This window comes from Chiloscyllium punctatum, chromosome 2 (genome assembly GCF_047496795.1).
Source record: "Chiloscyllium punctatum isolate Juve2018m chromosome 2, sChiPun1.3, whole genome shotgun sequence".
In the NCBI taxonomy this organism is placed as follows: domain Eukaryota; kingdom Metazoa; phylum Chordata; class Chondrichthyes; order Orectolobiformes; family Hemiscylliidae; genus Chiloscyllium; species Chiloscyllium punctatum.
Window position 1 is genome coordinate 60,949,371 of NC_092740.1, and position 26,442 is coordinate 60,975,812.

Sequence of the window (26,442 nt, forward strand, 5' to 3'; positions counted from 1 at the left end):
TGCTGCAACTTTTCTGCTTTTAGATAGGTTTTGCCTCTCTGTAGTCTGATGTTTAGTGGGACCTTGAATTTGATTTCTGATTAGTCCCTATCATCAATAAGCACCTCTTCAGGAATTTTGTCCACTCTGGCATCAGATCACTGCACAGGCCTTGTGGTCTATTCTTAAGACTGTATTATCGCTGAGCTTCACTTTGAGTTCTTACTGTTGCTGACATCTAGTCTTGTGGGGCTGGTCACTACTTGCCATCATGTGAAGACATGAGGTCTGCACTTTTATGCGTAAACATTAACAAGCGTTATTAAAGACTTAGAAGATATGGTGAAGAGAATTATTGCTGCTGCGTTCTTATAGACTCAGATTTAGTTCCATGGGATCTGATATCACTGTGACATAGCTGTTTTTACATATGTTCAGCAGCTATTCCTGGAATAAAGATAAAACTTAAGCTTTATCTTACACCCAGTGGAGGGGTACCCAGAGGGAGAAGATTCTCTGTCCGAAAATCCCAATTAGGCCTCAAACTGAACCTACTCTTAACATTTTTGACTTTTCTCTCACTAACGTCTTCCAGACCCCGCAGGAATTGGAAGATTCTGCCTGAAATGCCAAGTAACATCAGAGGCATTAACTTTCAGTTGGTCTTTCTGTTTTTATTTGTAAACAAATACCTTGGCTCAGATTCAATAGGATTCGCACAGAATGACAGAAATTGCATGTCATCCTGTGCTAGTGCTGACATTCTCTTATGTAATCCCATTCCAAAAGATCATTCTATATTTTGGCTTTGCAATTTGTTATCCGATTTAGATAAAGTTTGTGCCTCTGACTAGTCACTCAAGATAAAACGTCTTATGATCTGGCAAAATCTTTTCCTTCTGTTTTGATTCTTTCAAAAAGAATCCTCAAAGCCTAGTGTTCCCACTGTTGTCTCCAGTAGAAACAATCAATCATATACTCCCCTCACTTACCTGGTACTACTGTTGCTGTCAGATTTATCGGAAAACTGAGCTGCATACCCATCTTATTCCTTAGTCTCCCTTTCTCCAGTCTTTCTCCCAGTTTTCCTTGTTTGCTTGCCTAACCTCTATTCCAAAAACACTCTCACATTACCGAGACCCCAAAACCTAATTGCCAGCCCCCATTCTTGATGACGAGTCCATATTGCTCTCTCCACCTGTACATTTTGATTCCCTCTAGTCTCTAGCTAACTTTAAATGGGAATTATTTTCATACAAGATGTGTGGGGGTGATGTCACCCTAAGCAGTAGGTGTGGTAACTGCATTTTTCTGTGGTAACAGCACTGTCATAACAGAGCACTCAAACATAATATCACCACTTACAGAATAACCTCGGTTATCCGAACATCAATTGTCTGAATTTTGGATTATCCAAACAAGATCCCAAGGTCCTTTAAATGCTTCCTTTGTTTACGATCAGATCAGTTATCCGAACAATCAGTTATCTGAACAAAATACTCCCCGCCTATCTCATTCGGATAATCGAGGTTGTTCTGTGATTGCCTATCCATTTCTCCTGTCACTCCATCAGTTCCTTCAATTCAGCTTCCACTGGGTCAGCAGATCTGTGCTTGCGCTGTCCAACTCACTGAGGGCGTTTTTTTATTCATGGGATGAGGGTATTGCTGGCTAGGCCAGTATTTAGTGCCCATCCCTAATTGCTCATACACAGCTGTGGGTCTGGAGTCACATGTAGGCCAGACCAGGTAAGGATGGCAGTTTCATTCCCTAAAGGACATTGGTGAACTAGATATCTTTTTCTCCCTGACAATTGACCATGGGTTTGTGGCCATCATTAGACTCTTAAGTCTAGATTTTTGTTGAATTCAAATTCCACCATCTGCCATGGTGGAATTCCAACCCAGTCCCCAGATTGTTACCTGGATCTCCAGATTACCAGGCCAATGATAATAGTACTAGGCTGTTTATTGTCATATTTGTGACAGTGTGCTTGCTCTCTGTTCTGAATTTATTTTGACTTTTCTGCAGTTGACCATTCCATTCATTCTCTACCTTCTGTTAGCTATCTCCAGTGTATTGCATTGACTTGATTCAGTTCTTTCTGCCACAATATAATTAGCACACCTTCTGTAATGGTTTCTCCTCCCTGCTCCTGCATATTGTATGTGACCTCCTATGGCAGGTTTAGCAACCTATGTGCTGCTCATTACTGACGTCCTTCCTAAACTAAGGAACAGCAGATACATGGAAGCACCACTATATGTAAGATTCCTTCTGAGCCACTCACCATCCTGACTTGGACATCTTTTGCCATTCCTTTAGTGTTCTTGGGTTGAAATCCTGGTAACCCCTCCCTGGGTGTTCTGGGTGTACTTATGCCAGATAGACTGCAGCAGTTCAGCATGGCAGCTCACAGCCCGTGGCAACAAGAAATGGGCAGTAAATGCTGGCCCAGCTAGCAACTCCCATGTCCCATGAATAAATTTTTTAAAAATACTTCATAGGAATGAGGTTAACACTAAGTCTTATTCATCCTCCACTTCTATTCACCAACATTCTATCATTCTCTAACCCTCTACATAATCAATTTTAATTTATCTACTGATCTCTTTGTGATGGGATGGCACAGTGGCACAGTGGTTAGCACCGCTGCCTCATAGTGCCAGAGACCTGGGTTCAATACCCGCCTTGGGCAACTGTGTGTGGAGTTTGCGCAGTCTCCCCGTGTCTGTGTTGGATTCCTCCGGGTGCTCCAGTTTCCTCCCACAGTCCAAGGATGTGCAGGTTAGGTGAATTGGCCATGCTAAATTGCCTGTGTTAGGTGAAGGGGTAAATGTAGAGGAATGGGTCTGGGTGGGTTGCTCTTCAGAGGGTCGGTGTGGACTCGTTGGCCCCTGAAGGGCCTGTTTCCATACTGTAAGTAATCTAATCTAATCTCAACCCCTCTTTACCAGTGCAACTCATTAAAACACTAGTTGCCTTTGCATCTAAATTCTCTCCATTATTTCAGGCTGCAGGTTCATTAGCTGTTCTAGATCCACTTTACTATTTCACTCAATAACTATCCTACTTTCTTGGTCATTAATCTAAGAGTACTTAATATTTGTGGGAAGTGAATTTGTTTAATTCTTCAGTTTCTTTACTAACTCATTATTACTCTGTGCTGTTGATAACTAGCAATAAAAAGACATAGTCACCAATAGCCCTATCATGCCTTTGAGCTGCTCTCCCATCAGAGAGAGATAAGGGACTTGAGTTATTTGGAAAAAAAATGGAGGAGATGGAATTGTTCACCTTAGATCAGAGAAGCTTAAGGGGAGACCCAGGAAAAGTATTGATATTAAATGAATTAATAGAGAAACTGAGAAACTGTTTGTTTTGGCAAGCAGGCCAAGAACTAAATGTTATAAATTTGAAATAAATTACAAAGTAAGTTGCCAATACCATTTTCTCCTTGTCTTGTAGTAAATCGATTGTTGTGAAACATTTTATATGATCTTAGCTCTAGCTCACATATTGCCTTCTACATCCAGCTTTAATCTCTTCAATTCTAGTTATACAATTGTCAGATGATTTCCTGGGTTGTAGTTAAACTCAATTTTCCATGCGCATTTATGAGCATAAGTCTGAACATGAAGTCTCTCATAAATCACTACTATTGGTCATAATCGATATGTGACAGGATCAAGGTATTCTCCATAATCTCAAAGAGAAGTTAGGTTGCCAGGAAATTAGCCATTCTTTAATGGACTGCTTTTTAATGCTGTTTCCTGATGAAGGGCTTTTGTCTAAAACGTCAATTTTCTTGCTCCTGAGATGCTGCCTTTTCCTGTACCACTCTAATCTTGACTCTGATCTCCAGCATCTGCAGTCCTCACGGTCGTCTGCTTTTTAATGCTGGTCACCTTTTTAATTGCCATTAATTGAATACTGTGACTTGCCCATAAAGCCTTTGATGCCACACAAATATTATCTGGTTTGTTCGAATTGACTATATTAAAACTAATTTTAAACATTTACATCAGTAATAGATAGAGCCGACCGATGCTTTACTTCATTGTTGGCAACTGCACACACAGGTGAATGGCTCTGAATAACTATCACATGCACCCATCACTTCAGGCACCAGGAAATGAACATAGCTGAACAGTTATAATATCTGAAAACTCACTGTAACAACATAAGATGTGAGTAGGACTGTATCAGGAAAAGGACAGTGTAATCCAGTATAACATGCTTATGGGCAAAACATGCAACATTCTGCAAATCTTAACAGTGTTGCATTTGATTTAGTCCAAATGACAAAACTATCCAGGTGGAAATAATATGAAAACTACAAACCATCTAGTAAAATGTTATAGTTAGAATGAAGATCACTGGGCCCACAGTGTCTGTACCTATTTGTTCATACAGAGATAGCAAGGAGGGGGGATAAGGAGGAAATGATAGTTGGAGATAAACCCCAAAGAGAGACAACAGTCATATATACAAAGGAGTGGATAACACTAAGGCTAGGAGAATGAAAAGCGATTAATGGGGACTGTTAGTGGTTAACAATGGATCGTGCGTAATAGCAGGCCATGTGATGACAAGGCCTGATGTGTGGGGTTGGGGGTAAGAACACGGGAGAGCTCAAGCCCTAAAGTTGTTGAACTTGATATTGAGTCCAGAAGGCTGTAGAGTTCCCAAACAGGAAATGAGGTGCTGTTCTTCCAGCTTATCCTGAGCCTCACTGTTACTGTTATTTTATTGAAAGATAGTTCCATAAACTCCTTTGCTAGTCAGTTTACTCATACTTCTCTGTAAATGTTTCGAACATTCACAAGATTACGCTTCAGCTTGCTCTGAGCTCCCAGTGTGTTTCTCTCTGCCTCTCTCCTCTTAACTTCACTGGGTGCCCTTTACACCCAGTGAGCCACAGCTCTGTGACATAATTGCAGGATTAATTCATGGTCCTAAGGCCTTTACACAGCAAGGAAGTCAAAGGTTTAATCTCTCGAAATTGGTTGATGCTACAATGAATAAAGACTATTTTGTCCAACGAAACTTACATTAAAGTAAATAATAATTCAATATGATACATAAGTAAAACCAATTTTTTAGCTTTATCTGCACAGTTGATGTATAATTGGCTGTATTTTGTAGTTTCCCTTTTATTTCAAAGTCAATAACTTTTGAATGTAAGTGGTCAGTTGAAATTTATAATGTAAGAAATATCCTGCTTCAATACTAAAGTCACTTTCCATATGCAATCTTCCAGTAGCTTTCAAATAATAAAGCTATAATAAAAATGAATGTTGTTGAGTGTTGATGTCAACTTATATTTTTGTTACAATTGCTGCTGAAAGCCAATGGATCTTTCCCTCATCAAATTGCTTCGTGCAATGATAAGAGGGTAGTGCTAACCATTCGACAGTAACTTGGAAACAACAGTAAACAGAAGGTCATTCTCAGATTCCCACTTCCGGGAAATCGACCGGGGTTATTTTACAGAATGATCACACTGCAGTTTATGAGTCCTGTTTCAAACTTACAAAACCAGTGAGGTACTGTAGTGGAACGAATAATTCGCGGACTGTGCCGATTCCTGTACTTGTTAAATTTGTTCTTGGTGTTCGACGTTTTCCTGCCCCATTGGAGGACAGGAGAGCCCATTGCAAACAAAAAGGAATCTCAAACTATCCGGTGAGTGCTGTTCTTAGAAAATAGAACTTAGGAAAAGTCAGGTTTCACTTGGCACAATCGAACCTGGCCCAACTTACCTAATGAATTTCAAGATTGTAAAATATCTGTATTCATAAATCTTCAGGCGATTTATTGATGAATTTACATATTATACACACAAGGGAAGCGACGTGCAGTTTTGAAATGAGAATAATCGATTACTCTATGCTCTTGGAATGTGTAAAGCAGTAAATATTCAACTTGTTAAATCGTTAAACGTGTTAATCTTTTCATGCAGAGCTTGTGAAACACTTGTCACAAAGAGAAAATGAGAGACAGCCTCTACTTGAACGATTTTTGCTCTTTTTAGCAATGCCTGTTGAACTAACACCATCAGATTTAGGAACCGAAGTAGACCATTCGGCCAGTCGAGTCTGTTCTACCTTTAAATCAGATCCACAACTACCGTGGATCTGACCCATAATTCCAATAAATGATCACACTAAGTGAAAGCAACACTCAAGAAACTTGATACTATCCAGACCATTTGATTGGCATTAAATCCACAAACATCCACTCCCTACACCACCAACGCTCAGCAGAAGCAGTGTGTACCATCCACAAGATGCACTGTTGAAATTCACCAAGGCCCCTTAACAGCACCTTCCAAACCCACAACCAGTACCATCTAAAAGGACCAGGCATGACCACCTGCAAGTTCCCCTCCAAGTGACTCAGTATCCTGACTTGTTTCTGTGCTGTATGACTCTACATCGCCATTCATTTGCTGTCACTGGGGTGGAAATCCTGGAATTCCCTCCCTAACAATATTGTGCAGCTATGTATTGATTGTAGTGGTTCAAGGTGGCAGCTCACCACTACCTTCTCAAGAATAACTGGAGGTGGCCATTCAATGTTGGCCCAGCCAGCAATGCCAAGTCCTATGAGTGAATAAAAAAACTGCCTATTTTAGCCTTGAATATACTTAACAACACTGCCTCAACAGCCCTCGGTGGTATAAAAATCCCACAAACTGACTACCCTCGGAGATGAAAAAATTCTCCTCACCTGCATCTTAAATGGATGACTCATGACTCTGAGATTATGTCCTCAGGTTCTAGACTTTCCCACAATGGGAAACAACCTTTCTGCATTTAACCTGTTAAGGCCCTTAAAAATCTTGTTTCAATAAGGTGACTCCTCATTCTTCTAAATCCCAATGAATTCAGGCCCATCCTACTCAACCTTTCGTCTTAAGAAAATCCCAACACACAGGGCACTAACCTAATGAACTTTCTCCGAAGTGTCTCCAATACCAATATATCTTTCCTTAAATAAGGGGATTAAAACTGCTCATGCTATTCCAGGTGTGGTCTAACTAGCTGTGTATAGTTTTACCATTACTCCCCTATTTTTTAAATATACCCTTTAAAATAGAGCCCACGGCCCATTTGCCTTACCTTTTATGAACTTGGATGATAGATTTTTGTGATTCATGAACAGGGACCCTGAAAACCTCTGTGCTGCAGCTTTCTACAGTCTTTCCAATTGAAATAATATTCAGCTTTTCTATTCTTTCTGCCATTATTAGCTATCATCAACCTGTGCTGGTGAGTCCCTGAGAATGGGAGATGAGGATAATCCTGATCACCATTGCATTAACTCCTGAACCCACAGAGATTATTATAGGTGGTCTTCTCACAATAGTCTGGAATAACATTTGAGATTCAATGTATATTTCCTTTAAAATAATTAATTAGCACTTTGAGCTTAACTATTGCTAAGGAAAATGCAGAATCTAGTCTTGCAGAAACATTGCAAGTTAAATCTTTAGCCCAAACGACCCATGGAAAATTCAGCCTACCAAGGAGGGGGAACTGGAAGTATTGTTGCATTCAATTCAAGTTGATTGCGTATGATAATATGCTAGATGTATGTCTTCTGTGTTAATAATGTGATGTGCGGCTCGAGGTACTGAAGTGCTGAAATCAAATCCTAAACACCAAATGAATGAATAAGAAATCAATTGAGCACCTAATGTGATACCATATTTCAAAACATTGATTTACCTTGTTTTCTGTCTTTTCCTGTTTTAGAGTGTTCGTGAATAATTTGAACTTTGTTTTAAAAATGTCTGGAGAAAACTTTTTGCTGGTTCAGATACCAGGGAAGTAAGTGTTAGAGACATTGGTTTATGTGATATTCTTATAATACTGCAGTGATTGAAAGGGTGGCCAGCTCCTTGCATGATGAGAACAGGAAGCAGTTTATTCAACTGTCCATTACAAGCATCATGTTAACATTAAAAAGACTCTGATTATATATCTTGAAGTAATGAATTTACCAGTCCAAGTATAAACAAGAAGACTATGATTATAAGAAGCTAAAATTTTGATATGAGTTGATAGAGAAAATCAAAAGACTAAATTTCCTGGTAGGTATTTGACCCTAAAAACAGAACCGAATTGCACATTGTCAACATCTCCATCCACACAAACGTTTGGTAGGTAGGAACATAGGAATAGGAGTAGGCCATTGTGCCCCTCAAGCCCATGCTGCCATTCAATGAGATCATAGTTGATACTTTGTGGCCCATATACCTTACTAGCTTTGCTTAACAAAAACTTATATATCTCAGATTTAAAATGGACAACTGATCTAGCATTAACTGCCATTTGTGGAGGAGAGCTTCAAACCTCTACCATCCTTTGTGTGTAGAAGTGCTTCTTAACATCTCCCCTGAATGGTCTGTCCCTAATTCTCAACTATACTGCCTTGTTCTATAATCTCCAACCAGTGGAAATGGTTTATCTTTATCTTTCCTGCTTTTTCCTTTTAATATCTTGAAGACTTCAAGTAGATCACCCATAACCTTCTAAATTCTGTAGAAATCTTGCCAGATTAATATAATCTCTCCTCATAACTTCACCCCTGAAATTCAAGTGTCATTGTTATAAACCAACATTGTACTCCCTCCAAGGCCAATATATCCTTCCAAAGGTTCAGTACTCAGATCAGCTCACGGTACGCCAAGTGGGGTCAGATAGCCTCCTAACATTCAATGTGACAAGATCCTAAGGGTACAGGTCCAATCAAAGTGATGTCAGGCTAGCCACCCAGGGAAAAGTAACTGCTGCTGAAGCTGTGAACCAGTTGCAAGAGCTGCTTTGCCTGTCCAGTGCCAGGGTTGATGAGATCTTCTCAGAGCTGGATAGGAGATTGGAGTGAGCAGGAAAGCATCCAGTTGTCATGGTGCATATTGATACCAGTGAACAAAAATAGGACAAAGAAAGAGACTTGGCTGATCAAATATATAATCAGGAGCTGAATTAAAAAGCAAAATCACAAAGTTAATCTTTGTAATCAAAGTTACAACCTCAGCCCCAAACAAGTTGGTATAGGTAAATGAGATCAGAGATTTGAAGTTGTGGCTCATAGACTGATGTTGGAGAAGTAGATTTTAACTCATGGGACACAAATACAGTAATGGGGAAGGAAGTAGAAGCTATACCGTTGACGTTGTTTTCACCTGACCTACATTTGAACTTGTGTTCTGGTGAGTATCTAAGGCTGTTAAGAGTGTTCTAAAATGAATAGTAGAGGATGAGAGAAGATTTCTAAAGTTAAGTTGAAAGTACAAGATGATAATGCAGTGGTCTGGTGTTGGTAATGATAATCACAGATTGGCAGGAAGGGACAGAGCATACAAGCATAAGAGCATACCAGGAATCTTTTGTTTACCACCCTCCCTCGTTGCCCTTGGGAAGGTGGTAGTAGACGCACAATGCTGTTAGGGTGGGAATTCCAGGATTTTGACCTAATGACACTTGAAGGAATGGTGATATATTTTCAAGTCAGGATTGTGAGTTACTTTGAAGGGAAATTGCTGATGGTTGTGTTCCAAATGAACCATCTCCTTCACTAATGCCATGTAGGGAAGGAAATCTGTCATCCTTACGTGGTCTGGCCTACGTGTGATTCCAGACCGACAGTGACATGGATGATTCTTAACTACCATCTGGGCAATTAAGCATGGGCAATAAATGGTGGACTAGCCAGAGGTGCCCACATCCCTTGAGTGAATAAAAATAAATAGCTATTCTGTTCTTCTAAATGGTAGTAGTTAACAGTTTGGAAGATGTTGTCCGAACAGCCTTAGTAAATTTCTGTAATCCATCTTATAGATGGTACACACTGCTAGCATTGGGTACTGGTGATGGAGAGAGTGCACACTTGTGGATGAGGTTCTGATCAAATAGGTTATTTTGTCCTAGATCGTGTCAAGCTTCTTGACTATTGCTGATGGTGCACTCATCCAGGCAAGTGGGGAATATCCCATCACAATCCTGACAGGCTTGGGAATTCAGGAAGTGAATTACTCATTGAAGGATTCCTAGCCTCTGACTGCTCTAGTAGCCACTACATTTATATCGACAGTCCAGTCAAATAAAGGAGAAATTATTTTAAATTAACAGAGAGGGAGAAGAACTTATATAGAAGCTAATTTAGAAATCCAAAGATAAAATTTAAGGCAATGGAAAAGTATACCTCTTAGCATAAAGACTCCCATCACCAAACATACCAAAGGACTCTGCCTATGGGACCTGGCAGGCAGTGACGTAGTTTGTTCATCTGAGAAAGTGAGAACATTTAAAAACAGCAATTTCAAGAGAAACCAAAACTTCCACCTGAACATATTCCTGAGGTATCCGAACAAGATTAAAAATCAGATTCACATGTTTTAATTACATTTTTCTGCTATATTGTAAACTTTATCAGGAGCCTGTAGACAGTATATTGAAGGAAAAAAGAATTTTAAAAAATAATCTGCAAGTATCTTCAGTGATTTCGTTAATTTGAGTTCTTGTTTCTACTTTATGATAGGTTTTTGTGACTAGATATTTTATTCTAGATATACCTAGCTGGTTTGGTAAACTTGACTGTTTTCACAACATTAGTGGGGTTACATTTATAACCTTCCCATTCTATTTCTAAATCCTCAATGGGTTGTTTCTTATTTTCTCTATTCTTTCCTACCTTCTCAGTTTTGACTTTCTGTTGTCTAATTTGAAGTCATTGTTGAAAATGGTTCCAGGAATGAGAAACTTCAGTTATCAGGTTGGATTGAAGAACTTAAGACAGTTCTCCTGAAGAAAGCTGAGAGGTGATTTGACAGAGGCTCCCAAAATCATGAGTGCACTGGATTGAACAGATGGGAAGAAACTGTTTCTGTTCATAAAGGGAACAAGTACAAGAGGACATAGATTTAAAGTGATGTGCAAATGAAGCAAGGTTGATGCGAGAAGAAAGTTTTTCACTCAGTAGTTCGTTAAGGTATGGAATGCACTGACTGGAAATATGGTGGAGGCAGATTCAATTGAGGCATTCGAGATGGCATTGGATGATAATTTGAATAGAAGTGTGCAAGGGTGTGTAAAGAAAGTAGGAGGTTGGCACTAGGTAATAATGCTTGACTGAAGATCTAAAGGAGGCATGAGGGGCTGGTTGGCTTCCTTCTGTGCTGTTCAAATTCTGTTTATTTTGATCTGGCTGCAGGCTGTGAATAACCTTCACTAGGTTCTATGAATTTCCCACTCCTAGCTGCCTTGAGATAACATTTCTGGACTTTGTCTGTAAATTGCTCTGTCCTTATTGTGGTGCCTTCAAATGGGGGCTATGAATGAAATTACACCTTGGCATTGATGATGAAGGACGGCTGTCTGTGGTAAAGTGAGAATTGCCTGTTATTTGCTACTTGTCATGCAGGAATTTACAAGGCTGGGGGAAACTGTTGAAATAAGTTTGGCAAATTGCTCCAATTCCTCCTCTAGATAATGCATACTGAAACCATAGTAAACAGCAATGTATGAACTAAATGTTAATTTCACTGCTTGGGCATTGATGGAGTGGACTGCTCTGTTGGGTACGGTGTCAAGTATCTTCATTCAGTAGCAACCATCTAGACATACCCTCACAGTCCTAACAAACCTTGCAGCATAAAGAGGTGACTGAAGGTTTTGGAGGTAAACCACTCAGTATAGACAATCCTGTTTCTAACCTGGCCCTTTATCTGTATTGTTTAGAGGCTAATTCAGTTATTTTTCTGATCAATGAGTAGTCCTAGAATGCTCCTTTTGAGAGCTTGGTGATGATTGTGTCAATGAATGGGCTTGCCTTGTTGGAGAGCTATTGCCTGAAATTTATGTATTAGTCTTTCTGCCATTTGACAAACCAAAGATGGATATTAAGCCAAGTGTTGCTGTTTTGTTGACAAATGGGTTGTGAATGGAGATGAACACTGTAGAATCCAACAACCATGACCAACTTCCTTTGTCTCAGATATGTCCAGATGTTGGAAGCATTTCACATTGCAACTCCACCCTTGACCTCAGTTTTGACAGGTCATTTCATTGCCAACTATTGATATTCACATTGTGTCCTGACTAGATCAAGGCTACAAAGACAATTAAAGCTGAATGGCTGTAGGTGGAACCCTAACTGAACAGCCAAAGATAAAGATAAGAATAAAGATAAGAATTAGTAGTTTCATAATTGCCTTCTTAAGTGTACTGTATGCAAGACTTTTAAATATGATAGATAGTTAAATACATAAAAGCTTTGCTGATCATATCTTCAACTAAGAAGATCTTTAGTTTAATTATTTAACTTGTTGATGTTAAATTAATTGGGATTGACTCCAGATGATAACTGGTCTGGGACTAAGGTTTTGATAGAATTTTTCAACAAGGGCAATCACCAGGACAGCTTGTAATTTTGAGGATGGACTTGGGGAGGCCTCAGGTGAAGAAAGTAGTGAAGATAATAGAATGAAAATAAATAAAAGGAAAGAGAGTAGAATACCTGCAAAAATGTATTTTGTTTTGAGGAAGGGAAAATGAAAATATATAAAATAATTAAACCATGGGAAAGAAATAGGAGAGATGTGAGTAAATATGGTATTAGATTAGAAGGAGAGAGTAATCCATTAATGTTCTTTATAGTCTAAGGAACAAAGAGTTATAGGTACAACCTGGATGCTAAATGTTAGCCATAATGGATTTGAAGCTGTTCAATGTTTAGAACTGTGGTGAACTAAATCACATACCAAATGTGATTGTACTACAGGAAAGATAGGGAAAATGTGAGGAGAAAGGAAAATCCTTTATGATTAAGGATGAAATCAATTCAATGATGAGTTAAGATATAATGAGAGGTACAAAGGCAATCAAGTTTTAATGGGCTCAATTAGAAGTAGAAAAGGATTTAGGACTATAGTTGTGTTATTTATAGATTCCTTGGTAGCAGATGAATAAACCTGAGGTTAAACAAGCTGGTAACAAAAGCAGAGTGATTTCATTGGGGATTTTAATTTTCACATAAATTTGGATAAGCAGATAAGCACATGAGAAAAGTCATGACTTTCTTGTCTTGAACAGTTTTGCTGAGTGAAGTGTAGTGGAACCAACAAGGGCTAAAGCCATATTAGATTGAATAATGAACAGCAAGGTAAAATTATTTAACCTAATGTTGAGCGAACATTTATCTAACAGTGATCATAGTATGGTGAATTCAAAACATTTATGAAAGAGAGAAATCTGAGACAGAAACTGAGGTTCTAGATTTGATTAAGGCTGATTTTAATGGATAAGTCAAGGATTGTCCTCAGTAAATTGGACAAATCTATTCAAGAGTAAAATGACAGAGCATTAGGGCATGGATTCCAAAAAAATTTTAACATGATACAGTCATAGTCCTTACCCCTATTGGACACAAGTTGTATTTGCCGACAAAGACAGCCATGGACAACAAAAGAGATAAGAGATTGTGTTAACTAAAAGGAAAAGCTGACAAAGATGCAAAAAAGAACTAGCTGAATGAGAAAGATGCAAAAACCAGCAACAGATAACGAAACAAGTAATAAGCTACAAAAAGGGAGCATGAAAAGAGACTTATGAGGGACATAAAAATCAACAATAATTTTCACAACTGCTTTGGGAAAAAGAAGAGTAGACAGAAGCAATGTCCAGTATGTTACACAGTATCTGTGGAGAGAATCAGCAGAGCTGAAAATGTGTTGCTGGAAAAGCGCAGCACGTCAGGCAGCATCCAAGGAGCAGGAGAATCGATGTTTCGGGCATGAGCCCTTCTTCAGGAATGAGGAAAGTAGGTGGGGAGTTCTTGGACTAAGACTGTGTCGAGGTACGCCCTCCGCCTAAGATAAAAGGCTAAGGTAAAAGGTAGGGAGGAGGGACTTGGGGGAGGGGCATTGGAAATGCGATAGGTGGAAGGAGGTCAAGGTGAGGGTGATAGGCCGGAGTGGGGGAGGGGGCGGAGAGGTCAGGAAGAAGATTAGGAAGAAGGTTAGGAAGGCAGTGTTGAGTTTGAGGGATTTGATTGAGACAAGGTGGGGGGGAGGGGAAATGAGGAAACTGGAGAAATCTGAGTTCATCCCTTGTGGTTGGAGGGTTCCTAGGCGGAGGGCGTACCTCGACACAGTCTTAGTCCAAGAACTCCCCACCTACGTTCGAGACACCACCCACACCCTCCACCTCCTCCATGATTTTCGCTTCCCCGGTCCCCAACGCCTTATCTTCACCATGGACATCCAGTCCCTGTACACCTCCATCCCCCATCACGAAGGACTCAAAGCCCTCCGCTTCTTCCTTTCCCGAAGTACCAACCAGTACCCTTCCACTGACACCCTCCTTCGACTGATTGAACTGGTCCTCACCCTGAACAACTTCTCTTTCCAATCCTCCCACTTCCTCCAAACCAAAGGAGTAGCCATGGGCACCTGCATGGGCCTCAGCTATGCCTGCCTCTTTGTAGGATATGTGGAACAGTCCATCTTCCGCAACAACACTGGCACCACCACCATTTCCTCCGCTACATCGATGATTGTATCGGCGCTGCCTCGTGCTCCCACGAGGAGGTTGAACAGTTCATCCACTTTACCAACACCTTCCACCCTGACCTCAAATTCACCTGGACCTTCTCAGACTCCTCCCTCCCCTTCCTAGACCTTTCATTTCTATCTCGGGCGACCGAATCAACACGGACATTTACTATAAACCGACCGACTCCCACAGCTACCTAGACTACACCTCCTCCCACCCTGTCCCCTGTAAAAATGCCATCCCTCATTTTCCCAATTCCTTCGTCTCTGCCGCATCTGCTCCCAGGAGGACCAGTTCCAATACCGTATAACCCAGATGGCCTCCTTCTTTAAAGACCGCAATTTCTCCCTAGACGTGATCGACGATGCCCTCCACCGCATCTCCTCTGCCCTTGAGCCCCGCCCCTCCGATCGCCACCAGGAAAAGAACCCACTGGTCCTCACCTACCACCCCACCAACCTCCATATACATCATATCATCCGTCATCATTTCCACAACCTCCAAACGGACCCCACCACCAGGGATATATTTCCCTCCCCTCCCCTATCAGCGTTCCGAAAAGACCACTCCCTCCGCGACTCCCTTGTCAGGTCCACACCCCCCACCAACCCAGCCTCCACTCCCGGCACCTTCCCCTGCAACCGCAAGAAATGCAAAACCTGTGCCCACACGTCCCCCCTTACTTCCCTCCAAGGTCCCAAGGGATCCTTCCATATCCGCCACAAATTCACCTGCACCTCCACAAACATCATTTACTGCATCCGCTGCACCCGATATGGTTTCCTCTATATTGGGGAGACAGGCCGCCTACTTACACACAGACTAACTAACCCAACCACCACGTGGCTCAACACTTCAACTCCCCCTCCCACTCCACCAAGGACATGCAGGTCCTTGGACTCCTCCATCGCCAGACCATAACAACATGATGGTTGGAGGAAGAGCGCCTCATCTTCCGCCTAGGAACCCTCCAACCACAAGGGATGAACTCAGATTTCTCCAGTTTCCTCATTTCCCCTCCCCCCACCTTGTCTCAGTCAAATTCCTTGAACTCAGCACCGCCTTCCTAACCTGTAATCTTCTTTCTGACCTCTCCGCCCCCACCCCCTCTCCTGCCTATCACCCTCACCTTGATCTCCTTCCACCTATCGCATTTCCAACACCCCTCCCCCAAGTCCCTCCTCTCTACCTTTTATCTTAGCCTGCTGGACACACTTTCCTCATTCCTGAAGAAGGGCTCATGCCCAAAACGTCGATTCTCCTGCTCCTTGGATGCTGCCTGACGTGCTGTGCTTTTCCAGCAACACATTTTCAGCTCTGATCTCCAGCATCTGCAGTCCTCACTTTCTCCTCAGAGAAACAGCAGAGCCAATATTGCAGGTCTGTGGTCATTCATCAGGATTGGTGTGGCCTGAGGCAATGTGGGTTTTTTGAAAACCAGTAATGGTAGTTGTGCCAGTGAGAAAATGGTTAACATTCTAAATAATTACTTTTCATCAGTGATTACAGTAGAAGAGGTCAGTTTATCAGACAGGTCAAGGAAACTGTTACTGAATCAGGAATGGGAGCCCAATAAAGTTAAAGTGAGAAATTAATGGTGCTAAAGAGTGACAAATCCCCAGGACAATATGGATTGCATTCTATGCACGAAGTAGGGGAGAACATTTTAGATGCCCGAACTATAATTTTCCAGATGACTGCTGATTCAAGATATCTTCCCTTTAGATTAGAAAGTGGCACATATCATTATATAAAGGTACCAAGGAAATATAGATCAATGCTGCTAACATCTGTTGTTGGAAAATTGCCAGGGCCTGTAATTAATGATAGGGTTACCATGAAAATTTTAATTTTGAAAGCCAAGTTGGATTTATAAATGATAGGCCGTGACTGCCAAAACTGATTGAATTTATTGATGAGTTAACCAAAATTAAAACTCACGGAATTAGAAACAAATGATTGACCTAGTTAGAAGATTGGCTGAGAGGAAGTAGCCACAAAAGCACCAATGTTTGTGTATCACTATTGAAAGAGGAACACTCTTATTGATAGAAAATAAACATCCAATAGAAGGAAAGCTATTTCAACATGTCCCTTATGATAACAAGCATTTCACTTAAGTATTCAATGACTTATTTAAACATGCATTTCACTTAAGTGATTTGTACCTTATGTCAATAAACATTTCACTGAAGTGCTTAATGACTCACGTGGATAAAAGGGCACCCCAATGTCAAAGTGATAGTTTGGGAAATGAGTCATGTTGTGCCAATTCTGTAGCAGTTTTATATAACCAGGCACTCTGAAATACCAAGTTTTTTTAGCTTCATTTCATTTGGACAGTTTCTTGACAACTTTGCAAGTCCCAAAAGATTAATACACATTTTATACATTGCGTTAGAAGATAGTACATAGAACAGTACAGCACAGTACAGTCCTTGCTGGCCTTTAATCCTACTCTAAGGTCAGACTAACCTACATACTCTTCATTGAACTAACTTCCATATGTCTATCCAAGAATCGCTGAAATGTCCCTGAAGGTGTCTGACTCTGCTACCACCGCTAGTGGTACATTCCAAGCATCCACCACTCTCTGTGTAAAGAACCTGGATTAGAGTGGTGCTGGAAAAGCACTGCAGTTCAGGCAGCATCCAAGGATCAGTAAAATTGACGTTTCGGGCAAAAGCCCTTCATCAGGAATACAGGCAGAGTGCCTAGAGAGTGGAGAGATAAATGAGAGGAGGGTGAGGGTGAGGACAAAGTAGCATAGAGTACAATAGGTGAGTGGGGGAGACAATGAAGGTGATAGGTCAGGGAGGAGGGTGGAGTGGATAGGTGGAAAAGAAGATAGGCAGGTAGGACAAGTCATGGGGACAGTGCTGAGCTGGAAGTTTGGAACTGGGGTGAGGTGGGGGAAGGGGAAATGAGGAAACTGGTGAAGTCCACATTGATGCCCTGGGGTTGAAGTGTTCCGAGGCGGAAGATGAGGTGTTCTTCCTCCAGGCGTCTGGTGGTGATGGAGCGGCGGTGAAGGAGCCCCAGGACCTCCATGTCCTTGGCAGAGTGGGAGGGGGAGTTGAAATGTTGGGCCACAGGACGGTGTGGTTGATTGATGCGGGTGTCCCAGAGATATTCCAGCATCTGCAGTCATTGTTTTTACCTCATTGTTTTTACCCTGTGTAAAGAACCTACCTCTCCCCGAAACCTTCCTCCAATTACCTTAAAATTATATCCTATCGTGATAGACATTTCTGCCCTGGGAAACAGTCTCTGGCTATCCACTCTATCTATGCCTCTCAGCTTCTTGTACACCTTTATCAAGTCACATCTCATCCTTCTTCACTCCAATTTGAACAGCCCTAGCTCCCTCAACCTTTCTTCATAAGACATGCCTTCCAGTCAAGGCAGCATCCTGGTAAAGCTTCTCTGCATCTCTCTAAAGCTTCCACATCTTTCTTGTGGTGAAGCAACCAGAACTGAACACAATATTCCAAGTGTAGCCCTACCAGGACTTTATAGAGCTGCAGCATAACCTCGCAGCTATTAAACCTAATCCCCCTGTTAATGAAAGCCAACACATCATACGTCTTCTTAACAACCCTATCAACTTTGGTGGCAACTTTGAGAGATCTATGGACAAACCCCAAGACCCCTCTGTTCCTCCACACTGTCAAGAATCCTGCCTTTAACCCTGTATTCTACATTTAAATTTGACTTTCCAAAGTGAATCACTTCACACTTTTCCAGATTGAACTCCATTCAAACTCCATTGTCCTTTCAAATCCCATTAGTGTCCTTATCGCCACTAAACAATGCCTTAACCTCCACAAGAGGTGTCTCAGGACTAGATTCAAAGGTAAATTACCTCTCTAAATAAAGATGGAATATACAACACTCACTCCACACAGACCGAGACCTGTACCCATGCAAGCTAAAAGCCTCTGGCCATTCCCCATAGCCCATCATACTCTTCCGCCAACTCTGTGCCCACTTCCATCCAGCATTCTTTCTTCTTTCTCCTACCATGCTAGATCATTGAATGCAGCTTCAAACAACACTCAAGAAGTTTATCACTACTCAGCAAAAAGTAGCTGCTTGATATACCATCTGATCTAACACCTTGAACCTTCATTCCTTCCACTGCCAATCCACAATAGCAACAGTGTGTACCATCTTCAAGATGCAGTGCAACAACCCACCATGGCTTATTCGACAGCACCTTCTAAACTCATGACCTCCACTACTAAGAAGGACTAGGGCAGCAGATACATGGCAACGCTATCACATGCAATTTCCAATCAAAGCCACACACAATGCTGACTTGAAACTAGATCACATTTCCTTCACTGTCACTCGATCAAAATCCTGAACTGACTCCTTAATAGCGCAGTGAGTGTTCCTATACCACAATGACTGGAGTGCTTCAAGAAGGCAGATTACTACCATCTTCCCAAGAACAATTAAGGATGGGGAATAAGTGCTAGCTTGGCCAATAGTGACCAGACCAATGACCATATTTTTAAAATCCACAAGTACCCACGCACATTGAAGCTTCTGAATGAAGACTTGCTTTTGGAGTGCTGAGCCTGCCATTTTGTTTCCAAAACTGCTGCTGTCTCTATCTGCCATTAATCACATTTCAGTTGCTGACTGACTGTCTGTGTCCTCTTAAAGCCATAATGCTCTAAAAGTGATAAACTCTTTAGCTTGAATTTTTGACTTTTATTGGGTCTTCTGGATTTCTTTTCTTCATGCGGGTTGGTGAGTGAGAGGGAGGGTGGGAGATCACTGCTACCACATGAAATTTTCCCAAATGACCACTTCTGGTATCTTTTGATATTTGGTATAGTACATGGTGCTGGACAAGGAAGCAGTTTGTTGCTGTTGATCCTTTTTTGCCTTTGAGTTGCTTTGGTCCGATCTAGTGAGTGGAGTCCCAAATAGACATGGTAGTGAAGAAAATGTTTGGTAAATGTGCCTTTATTAGTCAGTACATTGAGTATAGGAGTTGGGAGGTCACGTTACAGCTGTACAGGGCATTGTACAGGACATACAATATGTTGTAAAACTTGAAAAGGTTCAGAAAAGGTTTATAAGGATGTTGTCAGGGTTGGTGGGTTTGAGCTATATGAAAAAGCTGAATAGGCTGGGGCTATTTTCCCTGGAGGATCGGAGGCTAAGGAGTAACTTTATCAAAGTTTATAAAATCATGAGGGACATGAATAGAGTAAATAGTCAAGGATTTTTCCTCTGGATGGGGCAGTGCATTAGGTTTAAAGTGAGAGGAAAAGGTATAAAAGGGCAATTATTTTCACCCAGAGGTGCGTGTATGGAATGAGCTGCCAGAGGAAGTGGTGGAGGCTGGTACATTTACAACATTTAAAAGGCACCTGGATGGGTATATGAATAGGAAGGATTTAGAGGGATATGGATCAAATGCTGGCAAATGGGACTAGATTAATTTAGCATATCTGGTCAGCATGGATGCGTTGGACCAAAGTGTCTGTTTCTGTGCTGTACATCTCTATGACTCTATAATTAGTGGTAAACGATGAACCACTATAGAGAACCTTTAGAAGAAGCACTGCTCTTAGATGACAAGAAAGTTTTGTGGATTTGTGTTCAAATAACAAGCGGAATTAATGAGTGGTGAAAATAGCCTCTTTATTTAACAATCATTGCACAAGTTCAAGGCAGCAATAGAATCCTGAAATACAGTTCTTACAAGGGCCCTTTATACACAGTTCTTACATATATTAAAATTTCATTACTATGGTATTACTTTTTTTTTATCTTTAGTACACAAAGGTTTGAAGGGCTTCTGTCCTGGGAGACAAGAGATGGTTTAAAACATGTGCTAAATGCTGGCTGCTACTTGAGATGGGATGTTTGTCCAGCCTACTTGCATAATTAGGAAGTGTTAGTCATTTTGTCTTTTAAGTTAGTAAATATTAGTAAAAATGCTTGGCAAATATGCCCTAAATAAGTTAAAAATTGTACCTATATTTAATGAAAGAATAAAGGAAATTAAACTGATTACTGTAGCTGGGTTGTGAGATTTATTTACAATTTGCTGGTACAAGTTTCATTCATTCATGCAATTTCTTGGAAACACGGTTTTGTTAGTTAGTTTCTTAAAGGGATAATGGCCCAGTTAAAAGGTATTTAACAGTTGCTTAATCTATTCAGTCCACGATATGGTTGGTAAGGGCTGATTAATATTATAATGTTTCATGGACACTTGATGGGGGTGGTATTGTTCTGTATGTTGCACTTATTCAGAGGTAAACACTGCTTGTAGCAAGGGCTGATAAGGTGTGGAAATACAGTAATGGGTTTGAAAGAGTTGTTTGTAAACTTGGATACTACAAAACCGCAGTTTTATGAATGAATGAAACAGTGTTATGGTAAATAACGGGTTAGCAAAGGATTATGAATAAATGAACGGGAACTCCGTATTAATAAATATAGCGAACTGGTGAATGAGTTAATAAAGATAGCCTATAACACAGTATCTCACACTTTCTTGCACAATAGCAATAAATACTATTGGGTTTAGTCAGGCATGATTATTAGGACCATAGGGAGCTGGCATAGATGCATTTGTACCCTCTGAACAGAACTTCTTTTTGTTACCTAAATACTGAGAATAACATCAATAGAATGAGTGGAGCCACTGTAATATGAAGATTAACGCCTTCAGAATCATTATCTTATAACATACTCTCCCACATTCTGCCCTCTGCTAACATGAGGCCTTCCAAAACTCTGCTGCATGTTTTGTGACTCGGAGTAAATCTTCTTCACCTATTCCTTAAGCTCACAGATCTACCCTGAATCAAAATGACAAACAGTGTCTTGATTTTAAAATTCCCATCTTTGTTTGGAAATTCCTTATAGCCTTGCCCTTAACCTAACTCTGTAATCACTTACAACTCCACAACCCTCTGAGACACCTGTGACCCTCTAATTCTGACGTCCTACACATTCAGCATCAGAATTGCTTCCAGTCATGGTAGTGATGTCTTCAGTTACTTCGGCTCCAAGCTTTGGACAAATTAATCATTTAACCTAATTTTGCCTTTTGTGAGTTAATGTCATTTTACAATGTTCTTGCAAAGTACCTTGGAACATTTCATGATATGAATACTGTTGTATAAATATAAGTTGTTGTTGTGTTTGTGATCAATAGACTTTTGCTAGCCAAGGTTATTGAGGGATAGAGGGCAAAGGTCAGTGTGCTGGACTTAGGTTATAGACCATTTGCAATCTTACTGAGCAGAAAAATAGGTTTTAAAAGGATAAATGACTGACCTTCCATCCTATCTTCAATGTTCAATGTTCAACTTCTTTTTGTTTTGTTTACCCAGAGACCACACTTTGCTTCAAGTTCCAGTAGTGACAAAGAGCTACTTACAAATGATGGATGATCGTATATCCAACCAGGAAAGGACTACTGCAACACTTCTGGAGCAAGCTTTTCAGATTAAAGAAGACATCATTACCCACTTGAGAGGAAACCAGGGCCACTACCCAGTTGAAAAAGTATCCCAACAGCTTCTGGAAAACCACATACAAGTTACAGCAAGGATTCTCAAACAACTAAGTAATGATATAGAGGTACTTTATTTCTTTTGCTGTTCTTACTTATCATCATGGAAATGATATGAGTGAGTCTGCCACATTTGTCCTAATTACTGCATGTTGCTACAGCCAGTGTGGCATTATGAGTCAGGAAAACAAAATCCAAGAGAATTCAGGGTATGTATCCATCCATCTTCAATCTACTGAACTGCCATAAGTCTGCCACCTACAGATAGATGTGTAGTGTTTTACAATAAATCCAATCAGCTTCCTCACAGTATCAGTAAGTTCATGAATAAATTGTTCCAAGTAACATAATCAGTAATAATCTCATAAAATTAAACTTGTTGTAGATGGTTTTTATTCTCATCACTGCGGCAACACCATGAGAAAAAGATCAGGCTGCCGATTTGATAACTGGTAAAGGTAAATTTATCTGTTAAGAGTTTTCTATTGAAAGGTTAACATTTTTTTAACCTCTTCCATATTAAGTTTTATTGATTTTTTTTGTGCAAATCTCATTGCAATTTGCATTAATTTTGGTTTATGTCAAAATGTCCATATTTATTAGCATTTGTTGGAACATAAAAACTTGGTGTAAAGATTCAAAGCCTGAGGAAAGTATTGAGATAATGTAAGTTCTTTTGGAAGAAGAATAATGTTTGAAGCACAGTATAACACTGCAGTTGGGTGCTGTGTCTTAAAGTCAGCTCCTTTGTATTTTGGGAAACTATGTATAGTATTCTTCCATTCTTTAGTGGGCATTTTTAAACAATTTATTCTTTCACTAAGTGTAGACATCACAGGGTCGGTGAGCAATCATTCCCCATTTTTAATTGCCCTTGAGATGGGCTGCCTTTTTGAACTGCTAATGTCCATTAGAAGTGAGTTCCAGGTTTTTGACCAACAACACCATAAAAATCAACTAGGAGAAAGTGAGGACTGCAGATGCTGGAGATCATAGAGTCGAAGAGTGTGGTGCCGGAAAAGCTCAACCAGTCGGGCAGCATCCAAGGAGCAGGAGAATCGACGTGTTGAGCATTGATGCTTGAAATGTCGATGCTCCTGCTCCTCGGATGCTGTCTGACGAACTGTGCTTTTCCAGCACCACACTCTTCAACAATGTAGAAATGCCAATATACATCAAAGTCAGAATGGTATTTGGCTTGAAGAGGAACTTTCACTTTGTGGTATTTACATCCATATCCTACCTTCGCCTTCCCATTTGGTAGAGGCCACAGGTTTGCAAGGATCCGCTGATGGAGCCTTGGCAAGTTGTGCAGTTGCATGCTGGATATGATACACGCTGATGCCACTGGCATAGGGAGTGAATGTGTAATGTGAATCCAGTTCCATTCAAATGGAATGCTTTGTCCTGGATGGGGTTGAGCTTCTTGAATGTTGTTAGAGCTGCACTCATCCCAAGGCAAATGAAGAGCATTATATCACACCCCTGCTCTGTTTATTGCAGATGGTGGACAGGCTTTGAGGAGGTAGAAGGTGAGATCCTCACTTCTGAGTTCCCAACCTCTGACCTACTCTTGTAATCATGTCATTTATATAGTTGGTCAATGGTACCCTCCAATATGACAATACTGGGGCATTCAGTGAATGTCATTTAGTATCAAGGGGAAATGGTTTGATCCTCTCCTGTTGGAGATACCATTGCATGTTGCTTGCCATGTATCAACCCAAGCCTGAATGTTGTCCAGATAGAACATAGAACATAGAACATAGAACAATACAGCACAGAACAGGCCCTTCGGCCCACGATGTTGTGCCGAACTTCTATCCTAGATTAAGCACCCATCCATGTACCTATCCAAATGCCGCTTAAAGGTCGCCAATGAATCTGACTCTACCACTCCCTCGGGCAGCGCATTCCATGCCCCCACCACTCTCTGGGTAAAGAACCCACCCCTGACATCTCCCCTATACCTTCCACCCTTCACCTTAAATTTATGTCCCCTTGTAACACTCTGTTGTACCCGGGGAAAAAGTTTCTGACTGTCTACTCTATCTATTCCTCTGATCATCTTATAAACCTCTATCAAGTCACCCCTCATCCTTTGCCATTCCAACGAGAAAAGGCCGAGAACTCTCAACCTATCCTCGTACGACCTACTCTCCATTCCAGGCAACATCCTGGTAAATCTTCTCTGCACCCTCTCCAAAGCTTCCACATCTTTCCTAAAGTGAGGCGACCAGAACTGCACACAGTACTCCAAATGTGGCCTAACCAAAGTCCTGTACAGCTGCAACATCACCTCACGACTCTTGAATTCAATCCCTCTGCTAATGAACGATAATACTCCATAGGCCTTCTTACAAACTCTATCCACCTGAGTGGCAACCTTCAAAGATCTATTTACATAGACCCCAAGATCCCTCTGTTCCTCCACCTGACCAAGAACCCTACCATTAACCCTGTATTCCGCATTCTTATTTGTTCTTCCAAAATGGACAACCTCACACTTGGCAGGGTTGAACTCCATCTGCCACTCCTCAGCCCAGCTCTGCATCATATCTAAGTCCCTCTGCAGCCGACAACAGCCCTCCTCACTGTCCACAACTCCACCTATCTTTGTATCATCTGCAAATTTACTGACCCACCCTTCGACTCCCTCCTCTAAGTCATTAATAAAAATTACAAACAGCAGAGGACCCAGAACTGATCCCTGCGGAACTCCACTTGTAACTGGACTCCATGCTGAATATTTACCATCTACCACCACTCTCTGACTTCGACCGGTTAGCCAGTTTTCTATCCAATTGGCCAAATTTCCCTCTATCCCATGCCTCCTGACTTTCTGCATAAGCCTACCATGGGGAACCTTATCAAGTGCCTTATTAAAATCCATGTACACTACATCCACTGCTCTACCCTCATCCACATGCTTGGTCACCTCCTCAAAGAATTCAATAAGACTTGTAAGGCAAGACCTACCCTTCACAAATCCGTGCTGGCTGTCCCTAATCAAGCAGTGTCTTTCCAGATACTCGTAAATCCTATCCCTCAGTACCCTTTCCATTACTTTGCCTACCACAGAAGTAAGACTAACTGGCCTGTAATTCCCAGAGTTATCCCTATTCCCTTTTTTGAACAGGGGCACAACATTCGCTACTCTCCAGTCCCCTGGTACCACCCCAGTTGCCAGTGAAGACGAGAAGATCATTGCCAACGGTACTGCAATTTCCTCTCTTGCTTCCCACATAATCCTAGGATATATCCCGTCAGGCCCGGGGGACTTGTCTATCCTCAAGTTGTTCAAAATGTCCAACACATCTTCCTTCCTAACAGGTATCTCTTCTAGCTTATCAGTCCGTTTCACAGTCTCCTCTTCAACAATACAGTCCCTCTCGTTCGTAAATACTGAAGAGAAGATCTACCTGCATATGGACACAGATTGCGTCAGTATCTGCATCATTGTGAATAGTACCAAACACTGTAAAATCAGCTATCATCATCCCCACTTCTGACTATGAAACAAAGAAGATCATTAATGATGTATCTGAAACTGCTTTGGCCTGGTAAGCTATCCTGAGGAACTCCTGCCAGTGGACCAGGATAGAGGTTATCCTCAATGTGAAGACAGGTGGTCCCTTCAACCATGGATATTCATCTGTAACAGCTAGATTTGTAAAGGCAAAGTTAATAAGATTTTTCCTCACTACCTGTTACATATCAATTCTAGCAGCTGAGTCCATCAGGACTTGGCCAGTTTGGTCAGTAATAGTGCTACTGAACTACTCTTGGAGATGAATATTTAAGTTCTCTAAACAAATCTACAGCATTGCCATCGTCAGGGTTTCTTACAAGCTTCCAATTGGCTTTCAACGTGCAGCAGTGCAGATTCATTGGCTGAATGGCTTGGGCAATAATTGATAATTAGCAGGAGGTTCCTTGCCTTTTGGGGTTGATGTCATATGGCATCATGAGACACAGAATCAATGTTGAGTCCCACGGTAATTCCCAATTGTACACCATCGTGCACCATCTCTGTGTAATTGTGGGACAGGACATAGCCAAGAAAGGTGACAGTGGTGTTTGGGGCATTACCTGCAAGGTATAATTTGTTGGGCATGATTATAACAGACTGTTGCTTGACTACTTTGTGGAACAGACTGTTTTTAGCACAAGCCTCCATATTTAAGGAGGAGAGCTTTGGATAATTGACAAGCCCAGGGTGTGCCATTGATATTTCCACTGTTGATGCCAGATAGTCCATTTAGTTTTGTTCATTTTTAACTTTTCTGTAGTGTTTGGGAGAACTGAATGGCTTGTCAGGCCATTGCCAATGGCAGTTAAAATTCA

General features: G+C 41.1%; 1 protein-coding gene across 2 annotated transcripts in view; it reads left to right on the forward strand.

Annotated features, from left to right (window-relative positions):
* Positions 1–5,481: 5,481 nt before the first annotated feature.
* The window catches only part of fam81b (family with sequence similarity 81 member B), a 38,674-nt gene continuing 17,713 nt past the window's right edge, over positions 5,482–26,442 (forward strand). The window contains exons 1-3 of one of the 2 annotated variants that reach the window (XM_072583183.1): positions 5,482–5,667; positions 7,743–7,817; positions 21,914–22,163. In XM_072583183.1, coding sequence (XP_072439284.1) covers positions 7,777–7,817; positions 21,914–22,163 — 291 coding nt within the window. In that variant the 5' untranslated portion in view covers positions 5,482–5,667; positions 7,743–7,776. The remainder of the gene's footprint in view (positions 5,668–7,742; positions 7,818–21,913; positions 22,164–26,442) is intronic. The other variant, XM_072583192.1, reaches the window with a different exon arrangement.